Source organism: Lucilia cuprina, chromosome 5 (assembly GCF_022045245.1).
Source record: "Lucilia cuprina isolate Lc7/37 chromosome 5, ASM2204524v1, whole genome shotgun sequence".
Lineage (NCBI taxonomy): Eukaryota > Metazoa > Arthropoda > Insecta > Diptera > Calliphoridae > Lucilia > Lucilia cuprina.
In genome coordinates, this window is record NC_060953.1 from 57,324,333 (window position 1) to 57,343,914 (window position 19,582).

Genomic DNA, 19,582 nt, shown 5'->3' on the forward strand with positions numbered 1-19,582 from the left:
GAAAATTTAAAGGTTATTCAGTCTGAGTAATATACATATTATGTTATAGTTCATGAGTACTTTAAAAAATCGTTCATTATTTTTATTCTTATCAATTGTAAAAAATTCTTGTAAAAGTTTTGTGGTTCAAAATTTATTCGTCCACAAAATTTTGCGCAAATTATATTATTAAAGTTCTATTAAAATTTTTAATTATTAAACAAAACAAATAGGGTTTTTTTTCTTTTTTATCGAATAATTGAAACAATATTGAAATGCTTTGATTAGTTATTAAGAATCCATCAAAGCTTGAATTTAATTTCAAGAATTAGTCCATAGACTACTTAGGGCCAATCTTTAGGTGAAGTATTAGGTATTAAATTAATGTCTTCTTCTTTTTCATAAAAAATGCATTGTTTTGATAACAAACAGTGAAGTTTTCTGTTGTTTTGTATGGCAACACTGCGAAGTTTAATCTTGTACTCAATTGGCATTAATCAATCCGCTTTTAGGGCGAGTTTTTCTGATAAATATAATCTTCATTCTTTGGTTAAACCTGGTTTAATATATGTTTCGTGTTTTTCTGTTATCAGTAAAGATACTTATTATCTTAGTTTAACTGAGTGTAATTGGCCAATTAAACTCAAGTTATAAGAGAGAAAACACGATTAACAAAAACAATAAAACAATGATTTCTGATTTGTTTTATTTATTATTGCTTTAAATGTTTATTTAGCATTTTTGCAAAATTTTCCATTTTACAAAAGTATTGTTTGCAAAAAACAGCTGTTCATTGTTTATATTTTTGAGTGAAAAGTTGGCAATACTAACAAAGTTAACTGAGCTTAAATCTAAAACTGAAAAACACAATTATCGGTTAAAGTCCGCCTAAATTTGTTCCGAGTTTAATCTAACAGCAATTTAAGCCTAGTTTAACTGATGAGTAAGAAACCTGCCCTTAATGTACTAGTCATTAGAGTATAGAGTATTCCATTGTTTACTTTGTTGACTAGTCCATAGATTAGTAAATTGACTAGTCGATAGATTACGCAATAGAATGGTGAATAGGCTAGTGTATAGACTCATCTATAAACTATGGAATAGTCCATTGTCTAGCTCATAGATTAGTCAATAAAATAGTCCATACACTATAGCTTAGTCCATTGTCTAATTCATGGACTAGTCAAACGAATATTACATACACTAGACAATGAACAATCAGTAGATTAATCAAAAGACAAGTTCTTTCGAAACTAAGGGCGGGTTTTACTGATAAAGATAATCTTAATTCTTTGATTAAACCTGGTTTAATATATGTTTTGTGTTTTTCATTAATCAGTAAAGTTACTTAGGGCGAGTTTTTCTGATAAAGATAATCTTCATTCTTTGGTTAAACCTGGTTTAATATATGTTTCGTGTTTTTCAGTTATCAGTAAAGTTACTTATTATCTTAGTTTAACTGAGTGTAATTGGCCAATTAAACTCTAGTTATAAGTGAGAAAACACAATTAACAAAAGCAATAATACAATGATTTTGGAAGAACAAACACATAATATTTTAAGTAAATTGCAATTTTCTGATTTGTTTTGTTTTATTAATTATTATTTTAAATGTTTATTTAACATTTTTCTAAAATTTTATATTTTACAAAAGTATTGTTTGCAAAAAACAGCTGTTTATTGTTTATGTTTTTGAGTGAAAACTTGGCAATACTAACATAGTTAACTGAGCTTAAATCTAAAACTGAAAAACACAATCATCATTTAATGTCCGCCTAAATTTGTTCCGAGTTTAACCTAACAGCAAGTTACGCCTAGTTTAACTGATGAGTAAGAAACCCGCCCTAAGAGCCGTAATATACAAATTTATGTTTGTTTTTAATTTTTATATAAATTATTTTGAAAAACTTTATTATTTTTGTAAAATATAAACATATTTTTTGAAATTATAGTGAATTTTATAAATAAATGTTTGTGTAGTTATTGTAAAACCTTAAATAAATCCCCTTTTCCCCTCTCCGTTACACCTACCCACTTTTTCTAATCTACATAATAAGTGCATATAATAATTATTTTTTTAAATAATTTGAAAATTTGTTAATTAAATTATTTTTGGTGAAAAACGCATATGCATAACTTGTGCGTATATTATAAATAAAAATGAAACAACAAATTTATGAAAAAAAGTTTTTAATTTTAGATTGAATCTCCAATTTTAGAATTGATTCAATAATAAATACTTATATTAATGACAAGTTATTAAAACACACTTGTTTCCGAATAATCGTCCAAATAAATGCGCTCTCCATTCCTATGTCAGTATAATTTCTTCCAGGGTATAATTTCCCAAGAACGAACAATATGATGACCGAATAGAAAATCCTTTACCTTATTCATGATATAAAACGAAATACCAAAAAAGGAGGCAAAATATAACCAAAACTGTCCCAATCTCTCCCATATGCTCAAATGATAACGGGCACCCAATTGTAAAATATCCAAATCCAATTGTAAAGTAAGACCCTGCTCAGCAGGGGATTTGCGCACATAAGTTTCTTGAAGGTCTAGCTGAAAGAAGGCAGGATTTGATTTCACCTGATTCCACATGTTTTCCGTTTGAAATTGTTGCGTCTGAGAAGTGTTTGTATTCAATTTTATATTACGAAAAGAGGTTTTAGTATTGCGGCCGGGAAAAGGACAGGTAAATTCTACATATTGTTTTAGCATAAGATCGGCACGTACTACAATGACTCCGCTGGTTAGTTGGGAAGCCAGAGGCAAGTCTATGTGATGTATTAGCAAAGCGGGAGGAGATAAAGAGCATTTATGCTACAAAAAGGTAATAAAAATGAATTTACAATAAAGTTTTAATTAGAATGTGTTTAATTGTAAAATAACCTTTAAGCTGGCCTCAAAAAATAAAGCTATATCAAACGAAATCAGTTTTTGTTTTAATGATTCCATGTGCTGCACAAAATAAACTCGATCCACATTGCCATCATAATCCAAATCATCCGTCCAATACTAAAATATTTCAAAATATTATTTTACGCCTTCGGAACAATTTCAAATTCACTTTACAAGCGGGACGAAAAGAATAATATCCTGAAACTTACCTTAATGCCTTCACATTTGTCATTATCATCATTAGCCAAAGCGTTATTCAAATTTGGAAATGTACTGCAGACAAACACTTCAGATTCCTGCTTTGCACTTTTCATAGTTTCAGCTAAAAATATCGATTGATATTTGAACTGCACCTGAGGCTGTTCATATAAAACGCGAGATTCTGCTATGCCCGAGTAAGGACTTAGTAATGATACCAAAAGGACCGGTATCATTACAGAGAGAACTAAAAATGTCAGCACCAATAAAGTAGCCGCAGAACAAATGGAATTTTTATAAATAATAGCGGTATTTGTGGCGTGTAATGGAACAAATTTCATGTTGATTTATTAATTAATAAAACTTTTCTTAATTGTTAAACAAGATTTTTTGTTACAAGTGTGGAAAAAAATGAATTTTAGTTTGGTTTTTTTTTGGGAAATAAATGATTACCATAGTTACCGCCACTACAAAATAATTATTATGTATATTACACCCTAAATTTGAAAATGGCAGGTGTTTTATTAAAAACAGAACAAGTTCATAAACCGCTAGATTTAAATAGGGAAAAGAAAAAAATATCAGCATTTAACTTATTTAATTTTGTGTTTTGTTTACATTTAGTGAAGACACCAACCTCCCAAATAGAAAGATAAGTATTGCCAACTATTATAAACTTTCCAATAGTTCTCAAACTTAATCCGGTTATTTTATGCATAATTTTTGACATTTCTTTTAGCATACAGTTTGACAGTCCTTTACATTTGACGTGACAACTGGCGTGGCGTTCGTTTTCTCAATTTCTTTGCGAATTTTAACAATTTTTTAGCAAAAAACAAGGAAAAATATTTTAAATATGGCTAAAAAGAAAAATGAAGAGTCGACAAATGATCAGGACTTCGAGGAGGAGCCGAATTTTGATGATCCCGAGGGTTTTGTTGATGATATCAGCGATGAGGGTAAGTAGTGTAACTAGAAGAAAACACACATAACCTTAAAATCTCTGCAGCCATTGTGTATTGAATATTAATCATGATTATTATTATTGGTTTTTGCAGAATTGTTGGCCGACAAGTTGGAACAACGTCCCTCTGAAGCTGATGGTGTTGAAAATGTTGTTGTGGTAGATAACATACCCAAAGTTGAACCCTCACGTTTGGAAAAATTGAAAATGGTTATCAGTAAGCTGTTCTCCAATTTCGGTGAAATTGTCAACTCTGTGTATCCTGTTGATGAGGAGGGTAAAACCAAGGGTTTTGCTTTTATGGAATTCAAGAATTCCCAACAAGCTGAAGAGGCTGTCAAGAATTTGAACAATCATCGTTTGGATAAGAATCACACTTTTGCTGTGAATTTATTTACTGATTTCCAAAAGTACGATAATATTCCCGAAAAATGGGAACCTCCCACTCCACAACCCTTTAAAATGCAAAATGATTTGTACAGTTTCCTTATGGATCCTGATGCTTACGATCAATATTGTGTGGCCGCTGAGAGCTCACCCAACAGTGTGCAAGTGGCTTTCTGGCAAAATACCCTACCCGAACCTAATGAATTGGAATCCCGCGAAAACTTTACCGACACCTTTGTTAAATGGTCTCCTTTGGGTACCTATGTGGTGACATTCCACAAACCTGGTGTAGCCATCTGGGGTGGTAGCAAGTTTACCCGTATTCAACGTTTCCCTCACCCTGGCACACAATTTGTTGAGTTCTCTCCCTGCGAAAATTATTTGGTTACCTATGGTCCTACACCCACCGGCCAAAAGGTGGTTATTTGGGATATTCGTTCTGGTGCTGAAAAACGTTCCTTCGTAGCCGATGGTGTCTCCATGTTCTCTATGTTCCGTTGGTCTCACGATGACAAATATGTTGCTCGTTTGGGTGATAATTCCATTCACATCTATGAAACTCCCTCTTTCTACCTGCTCGACTTGAAATCCATTAAGGTACCCGGAATTCGCGCCTTCTCCTGGTCACCCACTGACAATGTTATTGCCTACTGGGTAGAAGAACAAAATCAAATTCCTGCTCGTGTCACCTTGCTTGAAATTCCCAAGAAACGTGAAATTCGTAACAAGAATCTTTTCCACGTTGCCGATTGTAAATTGCACTGGCAAAAATCTGGTGATTACTTGTGTGTGAAAGTAGATCGTTACTCGAAATTGAAGAAGGACAAAAAGGATTCTGATGTTAAATTCTTGGGTATGTTCTACAATTTTGAAATCTTCCATATGCGCGAAAAGGAAGTGCCAGTTGATTCTGTGGAAATCAGAGAATTGATTTTGGCCTTTGCTTGGGAACCAGTGGGCAACAAATTCGCTATTATTCATGGTGAAACTAACAACTCCAATGTCAGTTTCTACGAAGTCAACAATGGTGTCAAGCCTACATTAGTAAAGAAATTGGAAAAGAAATCCTGCACTCATCTCTTCTGGTCACCCAGAGGTCAATTTATCGTCATGGCCAATTTGACCACCGGTACTTTTGAATTTGTTGATACCAACAACAACTTCCTCATTACCGCTTCCCCCGATCATTTCCGTGCCTCGGAAGTTGAATGGGATCCTACTGGTCGTTATGTTGTTACCGGCGTTTCCTCGTGGAAGGTCAAAGAAGATACTGGCTTTAACATGTACACCTTCCAAGGTCGCATTATACGTCGTAATATCCTCAAGAATTTCGTACAGTTCTTGTGGCGTCCACGTCCAGCCACTCTTCTCAGCGAAGAGGAGATTAAGGATATTAAGAAGAACTTAAAGAAATACTACTTCATCTTCGAACAAAAGGATCGCATGCGTGTTACTCGTGCCTCCAAGGAATTGTTGGAGAAACGTGCTCAATTGCGTAATCAATTTATGGAATACCGTAATAAGCGTGAAAGCGAATGGAAAGAACAGAAAGCAAGACGTATGCAACTCAGAAATCGTAAGTTTTATTTGTTTTTCATTAATTTTTATGAATGAAAGAATTGAAGAAAACTTTCTTTTCTTTAAACAGACATTTTCATAAATTTTCTACGAAAAGTGAATTTTCCTATAAATTTCTGTATAAAAATTAAATTTTCGAACATTTTTTTTAAATAGAAAGCATTTTTTTTAAAGAAAATGAAATTTTCCAAACAATTCTAAAATATTTTTAAATTCAGCTAAAAATTTTATACTTTAGCTAACGAACTTTCATCATTTTGATTAGTTTTGATAAAATAATAGCTTTACTGAATAAAGAATTCAATTCAGCTAATTTTAAAAGCAATTCAGCTAACATTTTTACAATTCATCTGAAATTTTTTAAATCGTCTAACGACTTTTTACCATTTTTTTTATTAACTTTGATAGAATATAAGCTTTTCTAAGCAGAAAAATCTAATTCAGCTAACATTTTGGCTTGAATTTAGACTTATTGAAATATTTTAAAAATAAATTTGCAATTCAGCTAAAGCATTATTATATTCAGCTACATAATCACTAGAAATTTTATAGAAATAATGTTAATGAGTATCATTCAGCTAGTTTAAAACAAAATTCAGCTAAATTTGTTATTGTACACATTATTTTTAACTTAATTTCATAATATTTTCAAAATCAGCAGACAAATAATTCAATTCAGCTAAAAGAACTTAAACAATTTTTAATGTTGCACTGAATTTAAAAGGGTTTTTAAGCAAAAAAAAATTATTCAGCTCATTTAAAATACAATTCAGCTAAAAGAACTTAAACAATTTTTAATGTTGCACTGAATTTAAAAGGGTTTTTAAGCAAAAAAATTATTCAGCTCATTTAAAATACAATTCAGCTAAAGTTTTTTCCAAAACTTAAGTAGGTTTTCAGAAATATTTAACTTTTTGATTATAATTTTGCAATTCAGCTAAAGAAATTTGATATTTACCTGCAATATTATAAATAAATCTCAGAATTGAAAGAAATCCTAAAGAACGAGTTGAAAAAAACTAATTCAGCAAAGATTATTTACACTTTTAAAAATATTGAACTTTTTGCATATAATTTTGCTATTCAGCTAAATAATTTTTATATTCAGCTACACTATTATAAGGTAACTTGAAAATTAAAAGAAACTTACAGAAAGAGTTTAAAAAATCTAATTCAGCAAAACTTAAATATAATCCAGCAAAGTCTATTTATTTTATAATTTTAATTACAAAAAAATCATTTATATTTTCTTTTATCTTTTTTTTGTAGATTTCGATACAGATAGTTTGGATACCGAAGAAGTTGATGAAGAAATTATTGAATTTTTGGTCAAAGAAGAAACAACCGTACTCGAGTAGTTCCACTTATAGCAGTTAAGCATCTTTGTCCTAATTATAATAAATATAATTAATTAAACATATTTAATCAGCCAAACAACCGCAATCATTCTGTTGATCATAAAATAAAAAAAAAAACGACAAATTAACTTGCTTTTGCTTTATTGGTAGAAACAACCAATACATTGGCCTCCCAAAAAAAAATTATATATCGTCTTTTAGAAAAAAAGCAAGTGTCGTTTACTAGTAAATAAAATAAATAAAATCAATCAACAACCATAAAACAACAACAACAACAACAATACAGTGTATTAAATAAGAATATTAAATCTAAAAAAAACAATTTTTGTATTTATAACCTTAAACTATATAAAAAAATTAGTATAAAAGAAAAAAAACATAAGTTTAATTATTCTCCTTAAAAAAAAAAAAAAAACATACTTATGTCCTTAGAAAGAACAACAAAAGTTATACTAATAAAAATACACTGGACTAAAAAACAACAATAACATTAGTGTTACTATTTATTTAAAAGTAAAATAAAATTGATAATGCAGGTGTGTATGAACCAATGTTAAATAAATAATGGATGACAGTGATAACAGAAATCTACCGGTTATAATAAATAATGTTGAATGTTGTTTTTGTAGTTCACTCACATAGGGCCGGGTTTTTCACATGAAGTTAATATATAATAAACAGTAACATTACTTATAATCTTAGTTTAACTGAGTGTTATTGGCCAATTAAACTTAAGTTATAAGTGAGAAAACACAACAAAAACAATAAAACAATGATTTCGGAGGAACAAAAACTTAATATTTTAAGTAAATTGCAATTTTCTGATTTGTTTTGTTTTATTTATTATTGTTTTAAATGTTTATTTAACATTTTTTCAAAATTTTTCCTTTTTCAAAAGTATTATTTGCAAAAAAAAAAAAAAACAGATGTTTATTGTTTATGTTTTTGACTGAAAAGTTGGCAATACTAACAGAGTTAACCGGATTTAAATCCATAACTGAAAAACAGAATCATCACTATTCGTAATTCAGCTCTGGATGGATAAACCCCTGCGTCATTACCATAATCATTCAAGGGTAATCAGGCCGACCTTCTTTCTCTGCCTTCGAGAGTTTTGCGTTTCACTCGCATTGGTTTAATGCGTGGCGTCGCATAACTGTACTGTGTTACGGTTCTTCGTAGTTTCAAGCATTAACCATATGCATTGTTTTTGATAACCTAAAAATATATTTTAGTGGAGTACCAAACAAAACTCGTTTAAGATATTGGTGGAGACCAGTAAACTCAGGAGAGGAGTTCGGGAGTTCCCATTTCCTATACAAAGGTATAGGTTGGTTGGTTGGTTTACGTGGTAGTTCACTACACGCGAACTGTCAAGTAGAATCAAAGAGACCCCGTTTTGACCGGACCACTCCACTCGTCAGATGTTGAATTTGTAGTATTAGATCCAGCCCGTAGCTGTGAGAAATCTGAGGATATCATTAAGCCTAAAGACAGATATCTCGCCAAGGTTAGATATGAAGTAATTGCCAAGGAAGCGGTTTCTCTTTACGGCCAGAGCAGGGCATTCACAGAGGAGATGGAAGACCGTTTCTTCCTTTCCCCTGTCTTTGCAACTGCGACAGTGATCATTGAAAGGGAGCCCAAGCCGACTTGCGTGTCTGCCTATTACCCAGTGTCCTGTTATTACTGCTATCAGCCTCGATATGTCCCGCCTACTTCGATTTATAAGGTGTCTTGTGCGTTTCTCATTGAAGGAGGGCCACAATAACTTGGCCCCTTTACATGTGTCTAGGTTATTCCATCTATTTTCAGCTTTTTGAAGAAAGAATCTGAGGATATTGCTCTTGATATAACTTAACGGAGTTGCTACTGGAACGGCGTCGGAGATATCAAGAGCAGATCCCGTTCTTGCAAGCTCATCTGCCTGTTCATTACCGTAGTAGTCCCTATGCGCAGGGACCCAAACAAGGGTAATGTCAGACAGCCGACCCAGCATTGACAGATCCTTCTTGCATTGTCTGACTAATAAGGAAGTAGTAGTATAAGAGTTTAGTGAGAGAAGTGCCGCTTGACTATCGACAAAGATTCCTATGTTGCCGCGAATATTGAGGTCATGTAACACCCTACAGGCTGACATTATCGCAAAAATTTCAGCCTGAAAGACACTACAGTTGTTGGGAAGACGATGGGATATACTTACCCCAGCTTCTTCACAAAAGACACCAGAACCAACGCCGCAGTTCATTTTAGAACCATCTGTAAAGATTCTGGTGGTATATTCGCTCGGTAGATTACCTCTACACCACTCGCTCCTGGAAGGAACTCTGACTTTGAAGACTCTATCAAAGTCCGTGTGTGGGGTAATATAGTCGGATGGTTGGTTCAAGATTGGAGGTAGCAAGCTTAAAATCTTAGCGTGTCCATATGTTCTTGATATCCAACTTCCGGATGAGTTAAGTCTTACTGCGCTACAAGCAGATATGGTCATTATGTGCAGATCTATGGGTAGGATATGCAATATAGTGTTCAGAGCTTCTGAAGGACTAGTTCTTATGGCACCTGTTATCCCAATGCATGCTGATCTCTGAACTTTGTATAGTTGATCCACAACAAATTCTTCTTAGTTGAAGTCCACCATACAAGAGATCCGTATGTAAGAATAGGACGTACTATGGCTGTGTACATCCATTTAACTATGTTGGGACTAAGTCCCCATTTCATTCCAAACATCTTACGACAGGTATAGTAGGCGACCGTTGCCTTCTTGACTCTGTGCTGGATGTTGAGTTTCCATGATAATTTGGAGTCTAGAATAGTTCCTAGATATTTGGCATTGTTTGATAAGGGGATTTCGCGGTTTTTTTAACCGTGGCAGGTTGAAGCTTGGAATCTTGGTCTTTGTTGTGAATAGTACCAGTTCTGTCTTACTTGGATTTACTCCTAGACCACTGTCTGTGGCCCAATTACTGAGTAGCACCAGAGCACCAGACATAATATCGCTAATCACGTCTGGGAACATTCCTGATACCAGTATCACAACGTCGTCCGCATAGGCAACGACCTTTATCCCTCTGTTGTCCAGTTCCTTAAGAATCGTATTAACAACGATAAGCCAAAGTAGTGGAGAGATTACACCGCCCTGAGGTGTGCCTCGTTCAACTCGTTTGGACTTAACGCTGTTACCAAGACTTGCAGTAATAATTCTAGATTTCAACATAGTTACCAACCAGTTGCTGATATATTCTTCAACATCCAGATTAGCGAGAGCTTGTTGAATTGCAGAAGTATTTACGTTATTGAAGGCACCTTCTATGTCTAAGAAGGCTCCCATAGTGTATTGTTTGAATTCGAGGGATCTTTCTATAACTCTTACAACCTCATGTAGAGCTGTCTCAGTAGATCGTCCTTTAAGGTAGGCATGTTGACTGGTTGAAAGCCGTGATGAGCTCTCTAGCCGTTGCCTAATATGTGAGTCGATGAGTCTTTCCAGCGTTTTGAGTTGAAAAGATGAAAGACTAATTGGACGAAAGTCCTTCGCATTTTCATGACTCCTTTTGCCAGCTTTGGGAATAAAAACGACCTTAACCTTTCTCCAGTTTACCGGAACATGGTTGAGAGAGAGGCTGAGCGTGTATATTCTATGAAGCCAGGGGATGATATATTCTTTTGCACTTTGTAACATCTTTGGCAAAATGCCATCAGGCCCTGGTGATTTGAAAGGGGAAAAACTATCAATCGCCCATGAGATTCTATCATAAGAGATGATATTTTCATTGATTCCCGTTAGAGTCCTACTGTCAGTGAAGATTTCCTTGACAGCATCTTTGCAGCCAGGGAAGTGAGTATTCAGTAGGATGTCAAGAGATTCTGCCGAGGATTCTGACCAAGTGTCGTCCTTCCTCTTAATATAGGTTGGATTAGATTGGCCTTTAGCAAGAATTTTGCTAAGTCTAGCAGAATCCTTTGTGTTATCTATAGATTCGCAGAAACTTCTCCATGAGGTTCTTTTTGCGAGTGCTATAGCTTTCTTATAAACTTTTAGTTTGTCGCGGTATGGCTGCCACGATTTATTGTTGTAGCATGTGTTAAAGGCCCTACGTGTTTCCTTACGTAGCTTAGATAGTTCCGAATTCCACCATGGAGGGAAGCTTTTCTTTGCCTTTGTGATTGGACAGGAGACTTCGAAAGCCTTACCTAAGACTTTGCTAAAGTGTTCTTCTATCTTTTCAAGCCCAGTGATTGAATCATCAACCACTGGAGTTTTCTTGAGCTTATGTCTAAGGATCCCTTATATTTGAACCAATCGGTTCTTCTTGGGTTCCTATAGACCATTTTTTCCGTCGAGTTTTGTAATATAATATCGAAGAGGATCCAATTGTGATCTGAAAAAGATTTTTCATTGGATACCCTCCACCTATCAACTGATATTTTAGATCTGTCGCTAATGAGTGTAATGTCCAGTACTTCCTCCCACCCATTATAATTATCCGTACTTGGAAAAATGAAAGTAGGTTTGTTGCCAGAGTTACATATGTTTAGGTTGTTAGTATTAATGAAATTGAAGATTGACTCACCCCTTTCATTAGTTTCGCTGCTACCCCAGATTGTATGCCTTGCATTGGCATCACAGCCTAGGATTATGTCGTCAGATGTCTCAATTACGGCCAAGAGATCGCTCACTTCGTCTGGTGGTGCTGTCTTCTCATGTGCCATATAGCTTGAGGCAATCATGAAGCTTCTGTTGTGCGGTAGCTCGACCTTTGCGACTGTTAGGTCTTCTGAGCTAAGCTGTGTACAAAGAAAAATGTTAATCGATTTTTTAGCAATTAGACATGATCGTGGCCTACCATTACTTCTTGCATATAGTATGTTGTATGTAGATGCTGGGAACCCTTTAACTTCTGAGTCCGTGACCCAGGGTTCTTGAACCAGGCAAATGTCCAGGTTTTCCTCGGCTAGGAGAACCCGTAGATTGTCTGAAGCACACTTTGAGTGCTTCAGATTAATTTGCACTATCTTTAGTGCCATTGTCAGGTTTAATAGGTGGCTCGGAGAGTTTCATGCCAGTGAGCAGAGAGTTGGCAGCTTCCATCTCATCCGTCTCTTCACTCCCCGATTTTGTCGGCCGGAACACCTTTACTTTGGCGCCCCTCACCCCAAAGAACAGCCTAAAGCCCACCTTCTCCAGCTCAACGGAGCCAGCTTCTGTGATGGCGAGAATTAGACATGTGTGCCCTTCGCCTTGTTCTGTGCGGATGATAGCCCAGTCATTCATGTGTATGTTGGGATTCTGCCGTTTGAGGCATTCCAACATCTTGGGTGCTTCGGCGCTCATCTTTGGTAACCAAACTCTTGCACGAGGTCTCATTGGAATTTCCTCAGCAGGGATTAGTTTAAGGCTTAAACCTACCCATGCATCTCTAATCTTAGTGATGCATTTGTTGAGGAACCCCTTTGAGAATTCGTCCAGGCATTTGATCACCCTGTATCCCCGGTGAATCTCACTGGAGTCAAAACGGGGTACCTTGTCGTCTTTGTTAGTGAGCAAGTGTTCCATAACGAGCTCAGTTAATTTAGACTCAATGGCACCCCATTCTGTTACTACAGGGTTGATGGCCCCATCTTTTTCAGTAACCAGAGCCATTAGGAGGTGGTCCTTCACCACTTCGTTAAATGGTCTTCTGGCAGTTGTCGTGATGGCTACAGGTCCCGGAGTGGTTTTGCCTTCTATTACCTTCCTCCTTTTTGGCGATTTACCATCCTCAACCTGTGAGCGGTTTCGCTTGGACCTTTCGGTTTCAGCAGCCATTTTGGATGTGCTGGGTGCGGTCTCCAAAAACTTTTGGTACTCATCCACCACAGCTTGATATTTGACGCGATCATCTTCATCGCGTTCATGAGGTGTACCATTAGCAGCATTCTTGGCAATCTTGTCGAGAATGAAAACAGCCTTGGTATATCTAGCTTTGAGGATGTCTTTCTGACTTTTCCTTTTTGGCCTTTTTTTCCTCGAATTGTCGCCAGCCTTGGCGTCGGATTGAGGAGTATTTGTCGGGCTTTTTGAGGGTAGGAGAGTGCTATGTCTTTCATTCCCACTACCTGAAGGACTCACTACCGTCTCTTGACTAGAGGCGAGAAGTTCGTCCTCGGATGAGGATCCAATCTCATCCTTTCTTCGTTGTTTTTGTTTTTGTTCTTTTTCTGTGTTAGTTTTCCATATGTTGGTCCCACGAGTAGGCACGTAAGGGAAGAGACGATCCATGCAGTGACGGCGTACATGGACTAGACTAGGATTTACAACCGGCCCGTGTCGTGGCACCGGAGGGGAGCTGTTAGCGACTAATCTTCTTTAACCACTGATTAGCCATTCAGATTCTCGGCACTGCTACCAACCACCTTAACCTTACAAGTGGGGGATGGGGATGGGGAGGAGACGGGATTGTTTATAGGAAAATTGGGAATTGAGGATAGGAGGGATAACCTTTGGTCATGAAGGCTTTTGAGTTCAGTGTCTTCCAAATACAAAGGGCTTATGCCGAGTGTATTTGCAATGCAAAAGAACCACAGCCAACACTAAAGCCACCACATCGCGGCAAGATTGTTATCCAGGTGGTGGAAAGGTATAGGTAAATTTGACAGTTCTTCGACGAGGCTCTTTTAGTCGAAAGCCATAATTGGTGATGGCGTTATGAACATTTCTAGGCCAAATAATCCCTTCTTAGTGGTATCATACTGTTAAGGGGGCAACTTTAAATGAAAACAAAACAATCATCAGTCTGCCTAATTTAGTTTCGAATTTAACCGATGATTGCGTTTTTCGGTTATGAATTTTGATCAGTTAACTTTATTAGTATTGCCAACTTTTTTAATCAAAACATAAACAATGGACAGCTGTTTTATGCAAATATGTAATGCTATAGTAAAACAAAAAAATTTTAAAAATTATAAATAAACCTTTAAAACAGTTTTAAACTAGGTTTAACCCAAGAATGTAGATTACCTCCAATAGAAAAACCCGCCCTTAACCAAAAATCACTTAACAATTTCTCTCTCTAGGGTATCGAATTGAAACAAAACCAAAATACATACATAGGTAAGTTGTTATTTTTTTATGTTTCAATTTATTACTTTTATTTTTCGTTTATCATCATAAGCCAATAATAATTGATAAGAACAAATAACTAACCAACCATATGTAGAGTAAAAATTTATTATTTAGTTTAGTAATGATTTTTTAACAATTAACTTGCCATATCAAATTTAACGGTTAAAATAAAATTTTATTATTAGATTTATTAGTGCAATAATAATAATCCTTAAATCCAATTTGATTTGAAAATTTAAAAAAAAAAATGTTTCATAAAATTAAAGAATCTTTTCATCGTTTTGTACGTTATATTAAATGGTTGCATATGCTTTACGAATTGAATACATATCTGTCCATGTGTGAACCTTGGGAAAAAGTATTTTTAAGTGAGTATATGAAAAAGTAAAAGAACCGATGAAAAGTTTAAATTTTGAATAGTTAGAATTTAGAACTCAAAAATAATTAAACTTTCTTTGTTTTATAAGATTTTAATTAAATATTTTTAATTTGGAGAAAGTGTAGCTGAATGATTTGTATACATATAAAACATATTTATAGAAACGAATGGTTTTTATCGAAATATGTTCGTTTAATTATCAAAAGTGGACTTTATATGGAAACTTGGCAATTATGTAATAATCCAAGTTTTTAAATGATATTTTTATTGATAAAAGATCTATATGTGGTTGTAGGAAGTTATCAATGTCTTGCAGATACCTGGATTAATTTGAAAACGAACGTCTGCTTTAGGGATCATGTATTGATGCTACCTAGAACCTATGGTACTATTGCCTATAGTATATTAGAATATTCTGTTAGTATACACCTTCTGTTTCTTATGCCTATAATGGAGTCTACTATTTTTTTCATACTGTCATTATGTAATAATTTGGGAATAGAATCTCATTTAGACTTTATGATGTTTCTGTCATTCTTCAGGCTGAAATATAAGCGATTAAAAGAGTAGGGAATTGGCTTATTTAGGTACTATCTGAATTGTTATATCATAATTCTTACTATTAAGGGCAGGTTTCTTACTACTCAGTAAAAGATTAAACTCGGAACAAATTTAAGCGGACTTTAACCGATGATTGTATTTTATTAGTTATAGATTTAAGTTCAGTTAACTTTGTTAGTATTACCAACTTTTTATTCAATAATATAGAACAGCTGTTTTTTGCAAAATGACAAAATTTGGAAAAAGTGTTAAATAAACATTTTGTTCTTCCGTAATCATTGTTTTATTGTTTTTGTTAATTGTGTTTTATCACTTATAACTAAAGTTTAATTGGCCAATAACACTCAGTTAAACTAAGATTATAAGTAATGTTACTGTTTACTAAGGGCTGGTTTCTTAGTCCTTAGTTAAACTAAGCTTAACTTGCTGTTAGATAAAACTCGAAACAAATTTAGGCGGACTTTAACCGATGATTGTTTCAGTTTTAGATTTAAGCTGAGCTAACTTTGTAGTATTGCCAACTTTTCACTCAAAAACATAAACAATGAACAGCTGTTTTTTGCAAACAATACTTTTGTAAAATGGAAAATTTTAGAAAAATGTTAAATAAACATTTAAAACAATAATAAATAAAACAAAACAAATCAGAAAATTGCAATTTACTTAAAATATTAAGTTTTTGTTCTTCCGAAATTGTTGTTTTATTGTTTTTGTTAATTGTGTTTTATCACTTATAACTTGAGTTTAATTGGCCAATTACACTCAGTTAAACTATGATAATAAGTAACTTTACTGATAACTGAAAAACACAAAACATATATTAAACCAGGTTTAACCAAAGATTGTAGATTATCTCTATCAGTAAAACCCGCCCTAAAAAACATAAAACATATATTAAACTAGATTAAAACAAAGAATGTAGATTATCTTTATACAGCCCTTAATCTCTCACTGATGTGTTTTTCTTATTAGGGATCATTGCTGATGAACTGACAACAAGAGAAACCATGCTAATAAATAGTATAAAGTGTAGTCTATTGACAAATCTATGAATTAGGGCGGGTTTCTTACTACTCAGTTAAACTAGGCTTAACTTGCTGTTATATTAAACTCGAAACAAATTTAGGCGGACTTTAACTGATGATTGTGTTTTTCAGTTTTAGATTTAAGCTCAGTTAACTTTGTTAGTAATGCCAAGTTTTCACTCAAAAACATAAACAATGAACAGCTGTTTTTTGCAAACAATACTTTTGTAAAATGGAAAATTTTGGAAAAATGTTAAATAAACACTTAAAACAATAATTAATAAAACAAAACAAATCAGAAAATTGCAATTTACTTAAAATATTACGTTTTTGTTCTTCCGAAATCATTGTTTTATTGTTTTTGTTAATTGTGTTTCCTCACTTATAACTTGAGTTTAATTGGCCAATTACACTCAGTTAAACTAAGATAATAAGTAACTTTACTGATATCTGAAAAACACGAAACATATATTAAACCAGGTTTAACCAAAGAATGAAGATTATCTTTATCGGAAAAACTCGCCCTTAGTGTATTGAGTAGTAATTAACTGCTTCATGGATTAGATTTTCTAGTCTATTGATTTTCTATTCGATTTTCGACCGTTCTCAAATGTTAAACTATTTGCGGAAGTTTTCATTTAACTTCCATTAAGTAAATCCTAACATAGTGCGATAACAGTGCTAAACATTTCCCTTTCTGAAAACTATTTCAAGTTTATAGCAATGACTTAATATTATATGTTATTAATATATGTTATTAAGGGCAAAAGTACCATGTAAATTATCACAAATCACGTCAAATTTTACACCTTCGCCAAGTTCTAAATAGATGAATCATTTTTCAAAATTACTATTTCTTTTTGTGTTTATTATCTATTTTATTACTTTTACTTTTAATTTCAGATTGTTTGATAGTGGCGTCGTTATGTTTTATCATCTATTCAACATTTATCTACATACCTGGCCATATTTATTCACTTATAATCTATTTTACGGCGTCGCCTACAATTGTCGATATGCCACCGTTGGGAATGAATGAAATTGGATCATGATAAGGAGAAAAGTTTTAGTTTATAAGTATTTAAGTTATATTTTAGTTAATTTGTTTTTTTTTACTAAAAAAATAAATATTTATTATTAATAATAAACTTTATAATTTTTATTTTGCAATGCATTTCCCAGCAGTTCGACAAAAAGTCAATGCCTACGAAAAAGACAGTAATTTCCACTAATAGTTACCCACCTGGATGATCGTAATTCGTATGTTTTGGGTCATTCGTCACGAATGTACCCTTTGTAATCGAGAATGAAGACAGTCGTCACTTTAGTGTCCCCTTTGTAAGCGGGATCGGAGACAGTCGTCTCTTTACTGTCCTCAAGTAACCTAGAGATTATACTATTAAAAGTTGTATTTTGGTTGTTCATCCGAAAGTAGTTATTTTACCCATCTTTTGGAGAAATGATTATTACTTTCTACTAATATTCCACCATCTGGTTGACTCAAATTTATAACTTTTGGGTCAATCGTCACATTATTGTCCCATAGTATTCTGGAGAGTAGAAACTTGAAATTTTCAAATTTTACTTCCATTAATATCTTACCACCTGGCTGAGTCCAATTCGTATGTTTTTGGTCTTTCGTCATAAATAAACTCTTTGTAATCGAGAATGAAGACCGTCGTCACTTTAGTGTCTTTGCAGGGTGTAGAGTGACGATTGACGTAGGACAAGCCCATGTTAAAATGGGCACATAACCTACCACCACAAGTGGTAGGTTATGTGGTCAGTTCGGGACTGTTCCATCGAACTGCTGGGTTTAGAACCGGGTATTAGAGTAGTAGAGATCATGTCTAATAGTAATTACACCCAGCAGTTAATAGCAATTATAGTGGGGATGTTTGTAACGCACAATAATATTGGTCCTATACCCACCTTAATGTATACCAATCGGTCCAGTTTGTCATCAAACTACAGGTCGCAATTTTGATAATTCAATGAACTGGACCCTCCGAATAGGGCTTTTATGTTCATAATTATGTTTAATATACTCGTATGTGAACAAAGAGCTGCAAAACCAAGTTCTATACTAGCTTTGATGACCCTCATGAACTCTATAATTATAGGGCGTCATTTGACCCTAGACCCTATTAAAAGCTCCCTTCAAAATGTGACTTATGTTTATGTCCACAGTTTTATTCAACAATAAATGGCTGAAGTATATCTGAGGCAAGGTACAATTCAACTTAAATGTCTTGTTATAAAAACTTTATCGTGTTTTACTTTTTGTAACAGGTGTAGGGTCGGCCTCGCCCGACTATAATTTCTTACTAGTTTTTTGATTCGAATTTATTAGCATTTTTGCAGAATTTAGAATTAAATTTCTCTTCAAACAAATAACAGTAGGATGGCACAAAAAAATAATGAAAATATATATATATTTTTTTAAATATGTACAGTGAATCAACTAAGTTTTTTGCCTATCTTTTTTAAAAGAATTTAGTTTTTTGTTCATAAATAAAATTCGAAAAAACAGATAAAAAGTAAATATATGTTTTCCAATTAAAAATAGAGATTGTGTAAAATGGAAAAATATTAAAATACAAATTTTGGTGCATTTGTTGTTGCATCATCAGAATTTGCATGTCAATAAAATATTTTGCATATTGAGAATTTCGGTTAATTTCATTGGGTTTTTTAAATTATTTTTGAAATTTATTGTTTTATTGTTAAAAGGAAGAGTGTTAAGTATTTTTCAATTGCGATTTGCAAAAATCATATCCTCATTGGGTGAAAATGTGATGTTATTAGCCTTAAAATGTTTAAAGGCAAAAATAATGAGGCAATTTCGATATAAAAAATTTGTTTAGATTTCTAGAACAAGTGTAAATCAATAAAATATAATTATGAAATGTTTAATCAATAACATTAAAAAATATAAAATAGTGTAATAAATGAAATGATCCAAAGAATTATTAGAAAAAACGCACTGAGTGCTCTTTTAAAATCTTTAACTGCCAAAGGCAGGCGACTTGTATCCAAGGAAATCTATTGGACTCCTGATTTATCTTTTTCAAATTCTATATACGAACTTGGAGGTAGACTATGTTTAAATTTAGACCTCTAAACAGACCTTAGGTT

The 19,582-nt window shown here is 33.6% G+C and overlaps 4 protein-coding genes across 4 annotated transcripts; 2 read left to right on the forward strand and 2 right to left on the reverse strand.

Annotated features, from left to right (window-relative positions):
- Positions 1 to 1,871: 1,871 nt before the first annotated feature.
- Positions 1,872 to 3,628, reverse strand: LOC111683774. The gene is made up of 3 exons (XM_023445877.2): positions 3,096 to 3,628; positions 2,878 to 3,003; positions 1,872 to 2,808 (listed from the first exon to the last, which is right to left on the reverse strand). The coding sequence occupies exons 1-3, from the start codon at positions 3,423 to 3,425 to the stop codon at positions 2,296 to 2,298; spliced, it is 969 nt and encodes a 322-aa protein (XP_023301645.2). The 5' UTR covers positions 3,426 to 3,628; the 3' UTR covers positions 1,872 to 2,295.
- A 203-nt stretch (positions 3,629 to 3,831) lies between these two features.
- Positions 3,832 to 7,619, forward strand: LOC111683771 (eukaryotic translation initiation factor 3 subunit B). The gene is made up of 3 exons (XM_023445873.2): positions 3,832 to 4,043; positions 4,143 to 6,011; positions 7,283 to 7,619. The coding sequence occupies exons 1-3, from the start codon at positions 3,941 to 3,943 to the stop codon at positions 7,369 to 7,371; spliced, it is 2,061 nt and encodes a 686-aa protein (XP_023301641.1). The 5' UTR covers positions 3,832 to 3,940; the 3' UTR covers positions 7,372 to 7,619.
- A 4,049-nt stretch (positions 7,620 to 11,668) lies between these two features.
- On the reverse strand, positions 11,669 to 13,636 carry LOC124420276. The gene is made up of 2 exons (XM_046952566.1): positions 12,222 to 13,636; positions 11,669 to 12,162 (listed from the first exon to the last, which is right to left on the reverse strand). Exon 1 carries the CDS (start codon positions 13,634 to 13,636, stop codon positions 12,377 to 12,379), a length of 1,260 nt encoding a protein of 419 aa, XP_046808522.1. The 3' UTR covers positions 11,669 to 12,162; positions 12,222 to 12,376.
- Positions 13,637 to 14,481: 845 nt separating this feature from the next.
- On the forward strand, positions 14,482 to 17,594 carry LOC111683778 (serine palmitoyltransferase small subunit A). The gene is made up of 2 exons (XM_023445882.2): positions 14,482 to 14,847; positions 17,348 to 17,594. Exons 1-2 carry the CDS (start codon positions 14,727 to 14,729, stop codon positions 17,494 to 17,496), a joined length of 270 nt encoding a protein of 89 aa, XP_023301650.1. The 5' UTR covers positions 14,482 to 14,726; the 3' UTR covers positions 17,497 to 17,594.
- Positions 17,595 to 19,582: the final 1,988 nt, after the last annotated feature.